The sequence below is a fragment of the Microtus pennsylvanicus genome, chromosome 1 (genome assembly GCF_037038515.1).
Source record: "Microtus pennsylvanicus isolate mMicPen1 chromosome 1, mMicPen1.hap1, whole genome shotgun sequence".
NCBI classification, from domain to species: Eukaryota; Metazoa; Chordata; class Mammalia; order Rodentia; family Cricetidae; genus Microtus; species Microtus pennsylvanicus.
This window is the reverse complement of record NC_134579.1, coordinates 124,404,288-124,420,024: the sequence shown is the minus strand read 5'-3', so window position 1 is coordinate 124,420,024 and position 15,737 is coordinate 124,404,288. Positions and strand designations below refer to the sequence as shown.

Sequence of the window (15,737 nt, the reverse complement as noted above, 5' to 3'; positions counted from 1 at the left end):
AGAGTGGGCTCATCTTGTACCAGGAAGCAGGGACAGAGAGCAGGGCAAGGCTATGAAATCTCAAAGCGATACCCACACACCCTGTGACGCACTTCCTCCAGCAAATTTCTACTTTACAGCTTTTCAGTCAGCATCACCTGATGGGGACAGTGTCCCATTGCTGGGGCATTTCTCATTCAGCCCCTCCCCCTTTGTCCTGCATAAATTGTTCACATTATGGCAAGAGATTGCCTTCTCACGCTGTTTCCTTCATTTAGGTGAGAGCTTTCGACCAGCCCTGAACCACATTTGTGCAAATATAATGGGCCATCTCAACCAGCGTGGATTTTTCTCTGTGTTACAGGTCTGTGACCCCATCCTAATGTATCCCTGCAGTGCCTGAACTAGAGTTTCCTGTGGGTTCACATGTGCCTTGTGTCCTCCCTTGCAGGGAGAGTTGAATACACAGTGTCCTTTTCGTCCCTCACTCAGGTCACTGTGGTTTTGTAGGGAGGACAGTGGCACTCAGCCCCGAGAATGTTGTAGCGAATGAATTCGAGGGCAGCCCAGAGTCTTGACTGACAGTGAGGCTGTGGTAGGAGGCCCCTCCTTGGTGGAGGGGGCCATGCATTTCTAACTCAGCATCCTCAGATGGCATCTGTCAGTTCCGTACACGATGCTAGTTCTCGGGCCAGAGAGTGGGCAGAGTAGGTTGCTCCTGAGATGCTGTGGACTTTCCAGGCTTTAGAAGGAATGTTGATGCGACCCTTCCTTCTTCCTGATGTTGGGATGGTCCATCTCCCAGTTCAGTTGCACATCTCCACAGCATGGTAGTAGCAAGTCTGCAGAACGTGTCATGGCGACCGTTATCCTTGGCTGGACGAGGAACAGTTAAGCTTAAGTCACATTTCACATGGCTTTTTTTAAACTCACTGTTTGAGGATTACTGTGCTGCCCAAGCCAACCTCAACCCCCAAGACGTGAGTGCCTCAGCCTCCTGGGAAGCCAAGACTGCGGGGGGCACTGCACCCCACTCGCAGACACTCATTTCCTTAGCTGTTATTAGCTGTTCCTTAGCTTAGGTGCATGGAGAGGACATTACAGTATTATGCTGAAGCATAATAGTGATGAGCGGAAGGGCCCTCCACACTCAGCAGCTCCCTTCTTTTTGAGCGGTTTATCTCAAGTGTTCTGTTACCTTTTCACCTTTTTGTTTTGTTTGAGATGGGGTCTGCTGTGTAACCTGTTGTGTAGACCAGGCTGGCCTCAACCTCAGAGATCTTCCTGCCTCTGCCTCCGAGTGCTGGGATTAAAGCATGCGCTACCACCGCCAAGCCCCTCTTCTGAGTGGACAAACGGCTGTGCTCGCTGGTCAGGCTGACAGCTTGAACGTTCTTTTCAGGTACTGCTGACCCGCGGCCTGGCCAGACCCCGGCCCTGTCTGTCCACAGGCACTTTAACAGCGACCTTCTCTCTGGCATTACGGTAAGACGCCAGCAGTTAGACTGGTGCCCCAGCACCCCTCTTATTCCCCTTGGTCACCCACCTTGTCAGAATTTGTAAGTGTTCATCTTCGTCAAAGTGCCATTTCTGCAACAATTGACGCTGTCCCTCAACTTTCAACAATGAATCTTTTGCCATGTTATATTAGGGCAGTGATTTGCAGTGAATTAGGTAACTGTATGGAGTTACTCTTCCTTTTGAGTCCCTAAGAGTAAAAGAAGAAGGCCCAGCCCAGGGCAGGGGGAAGGTCCCGAGAGAACGGGGTTGGAAACACAGGCGGGAGATGCTGGCCTTGGAGCAGCAGAGAGTGTGTGGGCGTGTGGTGTGTGCATGTGGTATTTGCCCGCACTTTGTTGATATAGTGTGTAAATGTGTAGACATGAGAGGTGTCCTTAGAGAACTGCCCAGTGGGAAAAGCTGCATTCCTAACTGCCCTAGAGTATTCAGTTTGTTGAGAGATCACATACATACATGGAGAGAGGTTGGTAACTGGCCCTGAAGGAAAGAGCCCCACTGTCGAGCTAGCTCAGGATGCGCAGCCTTCTCCTCTGCCAATGGATGCTTGGCACAGCCCCCAGTGCTGAGCACTCTGAGGCCTGTGGGTCTCTCAAAGCCCCTTCCATTTCCTTGGTGAGATGTCTGGGCATGGAGTCCCCTACCCTGTGTTTGCATGGCGGGTGTGTCTATTCTTATCCCGGGTATCGTGTTCTATGGAGCCTCTTTGCATGGTGGCCCTGCCAAGCCTGTGTTGGTGATCATCTGTAAAGGGCCGAAAAGTAAGCAGTCCCAGCTCCGTGGACCATTCAGCCTCTGTCACAATCCTGTCCCTGCAGTGGGAGGATGCACTCAGCGAAGATGCCAGGTAGTCTAGGCTCAAGAGTTTTCCATCACTACCATCAACCCAGTTGGCTGGGCTGGAAGACCCTGGGTTTGATCCCCAGGACCACAGACATCGGCACTGTGGTGCTTGCCTGTAAGGAGGTAGAGGCAAAGGATTAGACGTTGAAACTCACCCATGACTACACGGTGAGACGGAGGCCAGCCTGGGATACCTTAGCCCCTGCCCCAGAAAACCATGCCTTCTTCTGGGTTTCATAGACTCACTCGTGCATTCTTCACATAGTCTCTTATCTCCGTGTTATAGGAAAGGAAGCTAAAGCCCTGAGAGGTCAAAACATTCAGTGTCACGGCAGGGAGAGGTCAGGCCTGGCACTAACCCCACTCAGACTCTGGAGCCCACACTTGGAACTTTATTCTCCGTGTCTGCTTGCACAGTGGACACACTTGGATCCTAAGAGCAATACACATTTGAGGAAATGGCACAGGGGACCCTCCCAACCTTGTGCTGTTCCCTGAGGCTCTCCCTGGTGCACGTGCGTAGCTATGTGCTCAGTAGTTGCAGTTCCTGTGTTGCCTGTCACCATCCCCAACCTGGTTGCATTGTGAACTCTTTGCCATGTCTACCCTTTTTTTTTCTGTCCTATTGAACATTTATTTATTCTTTTAAAGCAAGGAATTTACTTTATTGATATTGGTAAAATAAATTTTGTTGAGTCCATGTCCTTGTGGCATGATTGAGCATCCTTTGGATATATACCCAAAAGTGGTATTATTGGGTCTTGAGGAAGGTTGTTTCCTAATTTTCTGAGAAATTGCCACACTGACATCCAAAGGGGTTGTACCAGCTTGCATTCCCACCAGCAATGCAGAAGTGTTCCCTTTTCCCCACAACTTCTCCAGCATAAGTTGTCATCAGTGTTTTTGATCTTGGCCATTCTTACAGGTGTAAGATGGAAGCTCAGAGTTGTTTTGATTTGCATTTTTCTGATGACTAAGGATGCTAAACATTTTCCTTAAGTGTCTTTCAGCCATCTTAGATTCCTCTGTTGAGAGTTCTCTGTTTAGGTCTGTACTCCATTTTTTTTTATTGGTTTATGTGATCTTTTGGTGTCCAATTTCTTGAGTTCTTTGTATATTTTGGAAATCAGACCTCTGTCTGATTTGGGGTTAATGAAGATCTTTTCCCATTCTGTAAGCTGTCGTTTTGTCTTGTTGACCGTGTCCTTTGCTTTACAGAAGCTTTTCAGTTTCAGGAGGTCCCATTTATTAATTGTTTTTCTCAGTGTTTGTGCTTCTGGGGCTATATTTAGGAAGTAATCTCTTGTGCCAATGTGTTCAAGTGTACTTCCCACTTTCTCTTCTATGAGGTTCAATGTGTTTGGTTTTATGTTGAGGTCTTTGGTTCATTTGGACTTGAGTTTTGTGCATGGCGATAGATATGAATCTATTTTCATTCTTCTACATGTATGTATCCAGTTATGCCAACTCCATTTGTTGAATATGCTTTATTTTTTCCATTTGATATTTTTTTGCTTCTTTGTCAAAAATCAGGTGTTCATAGGTATGTGGATTAACAGGTCTTCAGTTCAGTTCCATTGTTCTTCCTGTCTGTTTTTATGTATACTAGGCTGTTCTCAGTACTGTAACTCTGTAGTAATGTTTGAAGTCAGGGATTGTGATGCCTCCAGAAGTTCTTTTATTGTGAGGGATTGTTTTGGCTATCCTGGATTTTTTGCTTCCCCGTATGAAGTTGAGTATTGTTCTTTTGAGGTCTGTGAGATTTTTGCTGGGATTTTGATGGGCATTGCATTGAATCTGTAGATTGCTTTTGGTAAGATTGCCATTTTTACTATGTTAATTCTGCCTACCCAAGAGCGTGGGAGATCTTTCCACTTTCTGGTGTCTTCTTCAGTTTCTTTCTTCAAAGATTTAAAGTGCTTGTCATACAGGTCTTCCACTTGTTTGGTTAGAGTTACCTCCAAGACATTTTATGTTATTTGTGGTTATTGTGAAGGTTGATGTTTCTCTGATTTCTTTCTCAGCCCATGTATCATCTGTGTAAAGGAGGGCTACTGATTTTTCTTGAGTTAATCTTGTATCCTACATTACTGAAAGTGTTTATGAGTTGTAAAAGTTCCTTGGTAGAATTTTTGGGGTAACTTATGTAAACTATCATCTCATCAGCCAATAGTGAGTGTTTGACTTCTTTTCCGATTTGTATCCCCTTGATCTCCTTTTGTTGCCTTATTGCTCTAGCTAGGACATCAAGAACTATATTGAATAGATATGGAAAGAGCGGACAACCTTGTCTTGTTCCTGATTTCTGTGGGATCACTGGGAGTTTCTCTTCAGTTTGATGTTGGCTGTTGGCTTGCTGTAATTGTCTTTATTATGTTTAGGTATGTTCCTTGTATCTCTGCTTTCTCTAAGACCTTTATCATGAAGGGGTGATGTATTTTGTCACAGGCTTTTTCAGCATCTAATGAGATGGTTGTCTAGCCTTCTTCACTACACAGGAAACATCACATTTACGTGGACAGCCAACTCATTACCTGAGGTCTGAGAGCAAGGAAGCCAGAGAAAGGCTCTGCTGACCGTCATCTCACTGGCAGATGGGAAGCGTACATATATGTAGGGCTGTCCTCTGTGCCCGTGTGTGGCATTCTACCTGACTTTACTGACCTAGGTCCGGCTGAGTCCTGGGAAGCATATCCCAGGCTGGAATCTCCAGGTGCCTGCAGAAAGTGTCCATGGTTTCACCGCCACTCTCTTGTGCCTTTGCTGTTGAGGGAGCTGTGCCATTCTGTTTTAACCCCCTTTCTAAAATGTAGAACTGGATTTTCTTTTCTTTCACTCATCTGAAACCAATGATATTAGCTTGGGTGGCCAAGTGATTAGCATAAAATTTCAGTCTTAAAATTTTTTCTTATCCCCATAATGGCCCTCTTCAGAGTACATTACCACATAGACTCCAGTGTTGTGCTAGGGTAAGCTGGGAGGAGTCATCATTTGCTTTTGTTTTTTGTTTTTCGTTTGTTTGTTTGTTTGTTTTGTTTTTCAAGACAGGGTTTCTCTTTGTTGCCCTGACTGTCCTGGAACTCACCCAGCAGATCAGGCTGGTCTTGAACTCACAGAGATCTGCCTCCTCTGTCTCCTGAGTGCTGGGACTAAAGGTGTGCGCCAATGCCACCTGGCTAGTCACTTGCTTCTTGTCAGTCTCATTCTTTTCCGTTGTTGCCTGCATGGCTTCTGTGCTCGTTAGTCTTCTTCACCGTCAGCCTGCGCTGGTTAGTCTTCACTGTCAACCTGACCCCACTGAGTCACCTGGCAAGAGAATCTTAATGAGGGCTGGACTCACTTTCTGTTACTGTGGTAAGATGACCTTGCAGATCCCGGAGATAAGACTAGGTCACCAGCACGGCACGGAAACTGGAGCCTGAAGCTGGGAACTCGCATCTTTTTTGTTTGTTTGTTTGTTTTTGTTTTCTCGAACTCACAGAGATCCGCCTGCCTCTGCCTCCCCAGTGCTGGGATTAAAGGTGTGCGCCACCACCGCCCGGTGGGAACTCATATCTTTAACTCAAGCACACACACAAAAAGAATGAATTTGTCAGCAATGAAATGGCTTCTGAAACCTCAAACCTCCCCCCACACGGTGATGTTCTTCCTCCAGCAAGACGACACATCCTTAACCTACCCTAACAGTGCCACCCACTGGGGACCAGTATCCAAATACCCAAGACTAGAGACACCATGCAAGGAATTCTCTAGACCAGATTAGCCAGTGGGCATATGGGTGGGGGTGTCTTGATTGATAACTGACGTAGGAAAGCCCTGAGTGTTGAAGGCACTGTTTCAGTGTCTGAGAAGCTTATCTGAATAGGCGTGCACGCGTGTGAGTGCCTTCCCTAGAACAATGGACCTGGAACCGAAGCCAAGTCAGCCCTGGCCTGCGTTGCTCTCTGCCGGGCTGTAGTCACAGCACCAGAAGTGACCCGCATGCAGCCTCTGGTGTTTGGTCTGTTTCCTGGCCCTGGGAATTGAACCCCATGTATGTTAGGCAAGTATGCTACCACTGAGCTATGTCCCTAGCCCCAAATCCTACTTACTAAGGTGTAGTTCACATGTGTGCCTCACCCATTTTTGAAGTATCAGTTCCATGGTGGCGGTTGGTGTATCCATAGAGCGATGCCACGATCAGGAGTGTCCAATTCTGGAGTGTTTTCCTTGCCCTAGAAGGAACCTGCCCGCTAGCAGTTGCCCTCATCTGTTCTCTCCCGAGTCCTGCAGAACAGTTCATCTCCTTTGGGTTGGCCTGTTCTGGTCAGACACCATGTGTTCTGTTGTTAGTAGTGTATTTTATTTGCACAGTGTTTTCAGCTCATCTTTTCAATGATCCAGCACCTGTTTATGGCCCAACACCACTGTGCTAACAAACTGGATGGGATGTTGTGTGCCACAATCACTTCTGTGTGAGTTTGTGTGTAGGATGTGTTTCCAGTTCTCTAGGAGTGAAATAACATGGTCTTGGACACTTAACATTGGCGAGAAACCGCCCTGCTGTTTTCTAGTGTTCATTCCCACTATCAGCTGGTGGGGATGCAGGCGCCAGGTTCTCCCCAGCCTTACCAACTGCTTCGTGAGTATGAAGTGCTGTCTCAACGGCCTCACAGTCATTGGCATTAGTAGTCCCTGGAAGCTGGTGATAGCCATGTGTTCACGTGTTTATTAACCGTTCATGTGTCTCTTTCAGAGAGATGTCAGTTGAGTTCTTTTGGCTATCTCCCATCCCTGGTTTTGTTCTTTGGTTTGAACATAGTGTTAAACAATGTAGCCTAGGCTAGCCCCAAGCCCTTGCTCTTCCTTTCCCTGCCTTCCTCGGAGGGACTACAGGCATGCACTACCTATATGGCTTGTTCAGCCATCTTCAGATTGGGTTGTCTACTACTGAGTTAGTTCTTTCTGCGCTCCAGATGCAAGCCTCCATGATGCAGGTGACAAGGTCTGCAGACTCTTCCACTTGGTGCTCATCTCTCTGCCTTCTGGGTAGGGGTGTGATCACACACCGTACTGGCTTTGATGTTGTACAATTAGTTTCTTTTCTTTCTTTGTATTTATACTCTTAGTGCCATATCTGAGAAATCTTTATCTAACTCCAGGGCCCAAAGATGTCTGGGGTTTTTTTTTCTACAAATTTGAAAAAAATTATTCTGAGTTAGCTTTTGTAGATGCTGTGAGATATAAGTGTCACTATCTTTTTGGTGCTTTTGTTTTGTTTTCTGTGCTTGAGCCATGGTGTGCTGGACGAGTGCCCTGCCACTGGGCTACACCCTTGCCCTCAGTGTTTTGAATCTGAGCCTCATATATAGCCCCGGTTAGCCTTGAGTATGATTCTTCTGCCTCAGTCTCCCTGTGCTGGGGCTACTTGTATGCACTGCCATGCCCACCCTGGGTAATTCTTATGGGAATAATGCATGCTTATTGTAAAATCCCAGATAACACAGGAAACAGAAAGAAGGGGCCGTTCCCCATGTTCATGTTGCCCAGAAAAGCATGTTGTTGACCTTCTCCCTCTGTTTTTCAGGTTATTTTGTACTTTTTATATTTTACATCTTATGTGTATACTTTAAATCTTACTATCAGGCTGTGGTAAACTCTGCATAAAGTGTGAGGTAATGGCGAGTTGTCCCCAGGGGCGCACTTGGGTGGTACTGCTGGGTTGAGGAATGAGTGGGCTGTGTGGAAACTTTCTCCGTCCTTATCAGAAGCCCATCCCATCTGTGGAGTGTTTGATCTTCCTTTCCCAAATGTCTTACAGTACAAGCATTCTCTCACACCAGGTACTTTAGAACTGACCTTTCCCAGCTGTGCAGCAGTGTGTCCCTCACCCACTTATCTACCCTTTCTGACTAGCCCTGTAGTTGCTGCGCAGTTCTCAGACAATCTGATGCGGCCGTTTGTCATCCACATCATGTCGGTACCTGCTCTCATGACTCATCTCAGCACAGTGACCCCTGAGGTGAGCCTGCCACTTCTGTCTCTGGTTTGTTTGCTAGACTCAAAAGCAAAACAGTTCCTCTGCTGATTCCCACTCCTTCCCCCAGTTTTTCCAGTAGCTGGTGTACACATGTTTCTGTTAGCAGCCAGAAAAATCAGGTTCCTGTTGTCACCCTGCATCTCCCTAACACTTGAAAGCAGTGTTCTGCCTAAGTGAGGGGTAGTGAGCAGTGTCAGGTCCATGCCTCTCAGGAATGCCCTGCCCGGCCCCATGTTAACTATCTGCCATCACTTTCAGCGTCTCAGTGTTTTAGAATCCCACGACATGCTTCGCAAATTCATCGTCTTTCTAAGAGACAGTGACCGGTGCCGCGATGCTTGTGAAAGTCTAGAAGGCTGCCGTACTCTGTGTCTGATGGGTGAGTCTAGGAGGTGGGGTTTGGGTTGGTTATGGCCATGGGGGAAGCCTGCATGTTTTGTTAAGGTCATTAGTTGCACTTAAGAGAAGATATATATAAAACCAGGCTCATCTCCGTAGTGCAGATGATGAACAGATAGAATCTCACGTAGAATGGTACTCAGTGGACGCTGTGTGGTTAGTTGGCTGCAGAGTTCTTCCCTGAAAGGGAGGGGCTCAGATCAGAGTGGTATCTCTGTTACAGTGTCTTTGGTACATTGTGAGTGGATCCATTTGAACACAGAGCAGACACCTAATTCTCTGATAAAGCTGTTCTTAGAGACTGGCTCTCCTAAGACCAGTCAAACTCAAGATAGCCTTAGTTATAGCTCTTGTGTCTAGGACTGGACCCCAAGGGGAAAGTACTCTGGTAAACACTGAATACAGCCGTCTCCCAGGACACATAGCTAATGTTACACCTTAATGTTCCTCCTGGTTTTTAAGTACTACTGACGTTTTAAAATGCCATGCTGAGTGTCCCTCTGTGTGCCTGGCAGCCCAGTCTCTCCCTATAGTAGCTATAGGGAACGTGGGCATCGCTACTCCTGCCTTACAGCCAAGGATGTGATTTCAGGCTGGGTTGAGAGCTGTGTCGCTCATCTGTGACCACACTGGGATTTCAAGTCAAGTCAGCTTGGTTCCTTCAGCCCCTGGCGCTGGCTGAAATCCTTCATGTACATTCTCCTTGCTGAGTAACAGCCACCTGTGCCTCAGGCAGAGAGCAAGGCTGCGAGACCCTGTACACCTGTCTGGCATCGCGTTCAGCCTTCTCTCTTCATAGGCAACATCCTCCACTTGGGCTCCCTCAACCCCAAGGTGTTAGAGGAAGAAACAGATGGGTTCGTGAGCTTGCTCACGCAGATGCTGTGCTACTGCCAGAAGTACGTGTCCCAGAAGAAGTCTAACCTCACCCACTGGCACCCTGTGCTCGGCTGGTTTTCCCAGTCTGTGGACTATGGGTATGTTTGGAGAAAGCTTTTCGTTCTCCCTCCCTCCCTCCTGTTCTCGCCTTCCAGCTTTCGTGGTTTTGTTTTGCTATAAAAGTAATAGGCACTTATTATATAATATAGATACCACCTGGGGATTGGTGGAGAGGGCTTACCTAGCAGGTACAAGGCCCTGGGCTCAATCCCCAGAGCCAAGAGAACATTAAACCACCCAAAATCCTCATATGCAAATGATCTGGGCAATTGGCCTTTCATCTTTTCCCTTCATTGATAGTTTTAATGTGTAGAGATGACATCATATGGTTTTTCACTTTTTTTAAATTAGTAAACGATGAACCTTGTCCATCTTCTCCAGTATCACTTTCATTGATTACGAGGCAGCCATGCCTCAGAGACGCTGAGACAGGGCAAATGATTTAAAGGGGTAACAGTCGCGCTGGCCTTTCCACACAGTGGAATATGAGCGTCTTATAGACTCAGAATCATTAGAACCGCAAGAGTGGAAGAGCAGAGGTGAAGGCAGGCAGCCACCTGACAGAAGTGTGTGCCCTAGGATGGCACCAGGCTGAGGCATCTCCGATATCCCACTGGTCTCTGTCGGGTACCCGAGGAACATCCTTGAGACCCATCCAGACATTAAAAGACATTGCCCCAGGAAGACACTTCTGTGTGACACCCCACCTGGGGAGCAAGGGCCTGTGCACTAGGCGCACCTTGCCTTCTTTACTGAAGCTCTTCTCCGCTCCTCACCCATTTCCTCATCTAAAATGTGAGGTGATGGCCCCACGTCTCCGAGAGCACTCTGGGTCCTGATGGGGTTGTCTCCATGTCTTGATGCTGCACACCACGGCCTGGCTTGTGCCCAGTGGGTTGTGGCTGTCCCCACAAGATGGTGGGGGCCAGCTTAGGGTCTTGATGGATTCTAGGAGTTGGGGTGGTCTGGGAATGCGGCCTGAGTGGAGAGGTGCCCCTAAGTCAAGGAGACCCTGGAGGTCTGGCGCTTTCTTAGGCGTTGGACTGGCTGAGTGCAAGAGAAGTGCAGTTGCTGACGGCAGCGTGGGAGACAGCGTGGGAGGCGACTGGAGTGACAGGCAGATGCAGATGGGACGCCTGTCCGGACCCAGCCCCTCAGTGGCAGTTTCTTCTTCCCTGCTTCTCTGTTGGTTTTTAGACAGAAGCTCATTTTGCAACTCAAATTAGCCTCTAACTTGCATTCCAGTCTCCTGAGTGCTGGAATTGCAGCGAGTGACCTGCCAGCTCTGCCTGTATTTACTCTGTCTCCTGTATGGAAGCCACCTGGGATGAGAGTGGGCTCTCCCTGGCAGACAGTGGGTGGCACTGACACGCCTGTCTCCTGCTCTGTCCTAGCCTCAATGAGTCCATGTACCTGATCACCAAACAGCTGCAGTTCCTATGGGGAGTGCCTCTCATCCGCATTTTCTTCTCTGACATCCTCAGCAAGAAGCTGCTGGAGCACCCGGAGCCAGCCCCTGCGCAGCCATCATCCCCACAGAACGTGCTTCCAGTGAAGAGTGAGTGGCCATTCTCAGCCAGAAGGCAGCTCCTGCTCCTTACTGTGTGAATGCCTCACTGCCTGTGGGTCACTCACCCCTCCCACTACCATCTGCAGGCTGCTCAAGTCAGTGACAGGTCATAGGGTAGAAATAAGAGCCTGGGAGATAGAGCGAGGCAGAGCATGCTCAGGGGGTCGTTCTGCTGTCTCTGAGCTTCAGCTTGTCTACAAACTTCCCGATAGCCAAAGGGAAAAGGGTTTTGTGGACCCTTTTTTCTTTCTATCAGGGAGGAGCAGAAAGTCCGTTTTGTAGGGGACTTTAAGGGTTTTTAGTTTAGTTATAAATCTCCACACAAGGAGCCACTGAGGCACAGGCCAGGCTGGCACCTCAGGAGCACTCCAGGGTAGAGGTGGGCACTGAAGAAAGAAAGCTTTCTCGTTCTGCTGTGAGCACAGGTAAGGAAATGTGACCAGCATGTGACCTGGGATTTCTGCCTGCCCCACTATGTCCCCAAATGAATTCACAGAGCCAGGTTTCTGATGCAAATTACATAGGGTTTTTAATAATATTCAAACTCGAGTTTGGACCACACCCCCACCACCCAATGCAGCGGGTGAGGGAAGGGACAATCTTTTAAAGGGGAAACGCCGTAATCAGGGCAGTTCAGGTCCCGTCGTCTTGGGATTGGGTGAGGGGCACATAGGATAAGCTAATTTCTGAACCCATTGGTCAGTTTTGGGGCATGAAAACCTAACAAAGAGGGCTGGAGAGACGGCTCAGTGGTTAAGAGCACCACCTGCTCTTCCAAAGGTCCTGAGTTCAATTCCCAGCAACCACATGGTGGCTCACAACCATCTGTAATGAGGTCTGGTGCCCTCTTCTGGCCTGCAGGCAGAGTACTGAGAATACTATATACATAATAAATAAATAAATCTTTAAAAAAAGAAAAAGAAAAACCTAACAAAGAGCTATAAATTACTGACAAGGGATCTTCAAGGACAGGATGCCTACCAAGAACATCTGGACCTCGTGAAATTTTATGGCCCTGCTCCCTATCTTCTTAATTGGCCATTTTTAGGGCATCTGTTCCAATTCTGCTATGGCAGCATATTTCTGGAGCTGAGATCACCCACCCCCCAGCTCATTATATGACTTAAGATGAAGCCCCTTCTTTAAAATGGAGTTTGCAAAGTCAAGTCCTCAGAAGATAAATGATGGTTCTGCTGCTGGTAGGTGGTGGTGAGTGTGGGCTCCACATACATCACTTCTGCCTATGGACAGAAAAGCCGAAGGCAGAAGCAGAATTCCATTCAGCCAGAACATGAGGCCTCCAAACACATACACAGCGCCTGGGCCGGGCCCCTGCTCCCCCCTCCTCTAATATCGTCCTCAGCATTACCCCATGTCTTCATAAAGTTCTGTGACACAGAGAATGCCACGAGAGCTGAACCTGGCTGCCTTGTGCTGACCAGCACTGTGGTGATCTGAACGGGTCTCCGGGCTTCACCGAAAGCCCAGTGTTAGCTTTTCCCCAGTTCATCTCAAAGGAACACATTGGACTGTACCGCAGCCCCACCGCCCCTGCTGTGACTAGGGCTCTTGCCATGCTCTTCCTTGACAGGTGGGAGCTGGCAGCTGGCTGAATTTCTGCTGTGCGTCTTCTTCCCTCAGTGCCAGGTCTCCTCAAGCGTGCGTTTCAGAAGTCGGCTTCGGTTCGGAACATTCTCAGGCCTGTCGGGGGCCGGCGCGTCGACTCCGCCGAGGTGCAGAAGGTCTGCAGCATCTGTGTGCTCTACCAGACCTCGCTGGCAACTCTCACGCAGATCCGCCTGCAGATCCTCACAGGTCAGACCCGCTTCCATAATGGGCAGGCAGTTTTCCGAGGGTTAGGGATTGGTGAGTCTCTGATGGCTCAAGCCAGCCTCGTCATGGCACTGCCATCTTGTTCCCCTTGCGAGCTCTTTAATTACAAAGTACAACTTTTTAAAGTTCCTTTCTGAGTAGACCACAAAGGTAAGAGACAGGGAGAAGACTGTAAACAGCCTTACACCATCACCTCCCAGCGATGCCCACCTGTGCCCAGTGTGCTCACACGCAGTATAGGTGTGCTCAGACAGACACATCTCATCCTACCCTTTTCTGCTCATCACCCATAAGCATTTATCATGTCAGTTCTTCAGAAACCTCATTTTAATTGGCTGCATGATGCTCATTATGTGGATATGCCCCACATTTTCTTTTAGCTGAGCAAGAAAATCTCTTCTGTAAGGACAGAATTGGGGGTCAGGGGCTCTTAAGGGGCAGCCCAGGCATTGTTGGTATGAACTGATTTTCTGAGTATAGGTGGATATCTCTAACTGGGAAGCCATTTGCTTCAGGAAAGGCTGAAGGCGGCTGCGTATATGTGTTTTTAAATCTTTGACTGCTGCTGGCTCTGTGTTTACTCCTGTGTGTTCACTCCAGGTAGTCGGCATCTTGTCTGTGCGGGGCACTGAGGATGCCAGGGTCTCTGTCCCGGGCCTATAGTCCAGAGTCAGGGAGACCAGCAGTTCACGGCAGCAGCTGTTGAGGGCCACACAGTTCTCTATGGAAGGTGGTCTGGTGTCACAGATGCCACCCTGACTGAGACTTGCTCTTTTTGGCAGAGTAATGCCAGGTCATCCCCACTGGTAGCACAAGTGATGAAGAAGAAGCAGGTGGCTCCATGTGCATTTGAAAGGTGCATCTGTAGTTCTCACGGGTACATGGTATTAGGGGCATGAGGACTAGGGGCCCCTCTGCGGCCTCACTGCTGAGCTGGAAGCAAGGTTGGGCCTTGGGCAGCTCCCCAGAAGAAACTAGAGGGAGGAAAACAGGGCAGGAGCTGCCTGGCATTTACAGCCCCCAGGACCTGAGGGACCTGAGAGGTTCTTGCGGGAGAGGATTTTGAGGTTACCACCTGTCTCTTTAAGGTGAGCTCACAAGAAAACTCATTCTTCTGTGCGGAAGCTGAAAATGAATCTCTTGGCTCACATCTTTGTGATAAAAGTGCTATGGAGTTCGTTCTTTCGCTGTGATTTAAGACAGTTGCAGAGCTGGCCTGGCTCAGCAGCAGTGCGACCGTACTGCGCCCTGTGTGCCCACAGCACGTAGCCCTGCAACCACCTGTGGGCCTTTTGTTCCCTGTGTGTGTCACACGGGCAGTTGCTTTCTTCTTGTATTCAGTAAGATATTTTATCTTTGCCCAGTGCAGTGTAGGATTACTCTGTTTCTTTATGTGTTTTTAAATTGTAAGGCTTTTGAATTCTTCAGTGTATATGATTTGCATACACATGAGCCCCTGTGTAGCCAGTGTGCTGAACAGGAAGCAAGCGGCATCCACCTTATAGTCTCTTTGCCTCTTCACTGGTCATCAGTTCACCTGTCAGCATCCTTAAGTAGCACTGAGGGAGTCTCCCAGAGTCCCACCCCAGGCAGCACATCTTACCCAGACAGGCTTCACTTGAGACTAATTCTGAGAGTGCCTTCCCCACTGAGAGGATTCAGGTCCAGTGCAGGCCTGCTGCTCTCTGGGGCATCTTAGCTATCACTCTGGAGCCTTGACTCAGGCTTTCCTGATCTCTGCCACAGCATTGGCCAGAGGTGTGCCAGTCTATAGCCTGTGTGTCCAGGCCCTGTAATCCCTGGGAAGCAGATTAGAAGGTTCCCATTGCACCTGTTGCTTGCTCCAAGGGTTCATTTGGGGTCTCTCTGCTGCAGCCATTCACTGCTTTCCTGGTTTCAGTGTAGCAGCAGGTAGGAGGGAGCTCATCCAAGTGCAGGTGAGCCTGTGAGATTGCTCAAGGCAGGGGTCTGCCCATAGACCAAGCCAGCCTGTCACCTTCACAAATACTCTTCTGTTAGAACACAGCCAAATCCATTCAATTCCTTCATTCCTGTGTCTGCTCTGAGTGTAGTAACTGTGTCCAGGTAAACCTGGCCTGTTCTTACTTACCATGAAGACCAAGAAAACAGCTGACCTGTGTGAATTCTTCCATGACAAGTAGTTGAGTCAGAGCCATGGCAGGTACTCAGCGCAGCCAGCTGACCAGACTAGTTCAGTAAAGGAAGTGCCAGGCTGGGGTGCACACTGCTCTGAGTGCTGCCAGTGTGCCGTCCTTCTTTGCTCAGTTAAACCCTGATCAATTGAATTGTCTCAAGCTTTTAACAACAGATGCCTGGCCTTAGCTGCTTTCTGTAACTGGGGTGTCTGTCCCACCCACCAGTTCCCGAATAACCTCTCTGAGGCTTAATATTAAAAACTATTTGGCCTATTAGCTCAGGCTTAGTATTAACTAGTTCTTACAACTTAAATTAACCCATTTCTATTAGTTTGTATTTTACCGCGGGGCTTGTGAACTTGTTACCTCACACCTTGCTTCTCCAGCAGCTGCTGTCATCTCTCTGACTCTGCCCCTTTTCTCCCTGAATCTGTTTTGATTTCCCACCTGACTCTTTTCTGCCTGGCTGTTGGCCAAATCA

The 15,737-nt window shown here is 48.5% G+C and overlaps 1 protein-coding gene across 5 annotated transcripts in view; it reads left to right on the top strand.

Moving 5' to 3' along the window:
* The window catches only part of Ube3b (ubiquitin protein ligase E3B), a 54,479-nt gene that overhangs the window by 12,262 nt on the left and 26,480 nt on the right, over positions 1-15,737 (top strand). For all 5 annotated transcript variants that reach the window (XR_012911588.1, XM_075982941.1, XM_075982952.1 and 2 more), the window contains exons 8-14: positions 258-343; positions 1,382-1,464; positions 8,236-8,341; positions 8,618-8,738; positions 9,558-9,735; positions 11,092-11,255; positions 12,909-13,082. Coding sequence is in view for 4 of the 5 variants with exons in the window: in XM_075982941.1 (XP_075839056.1) it covers positions 258-343; positions 1,382-1,464; positions 8,236-8,341; positions 8,618-8,738; positions 9,558-9,735; positions 11,092-11,255; positions 12,909-13,082 (912 nt within the window). In the remaining variant the exon portion in view is untranslated. The remainder of the gene's footprint in view (positions 1-257; positions 344-1,381; positions 1,465-8,235; positions 8,342-8,617; positions 8,739-9,557; positions 9,736-11,091; positions 11,256-12,908; positions 13,083-15,737) is intronic.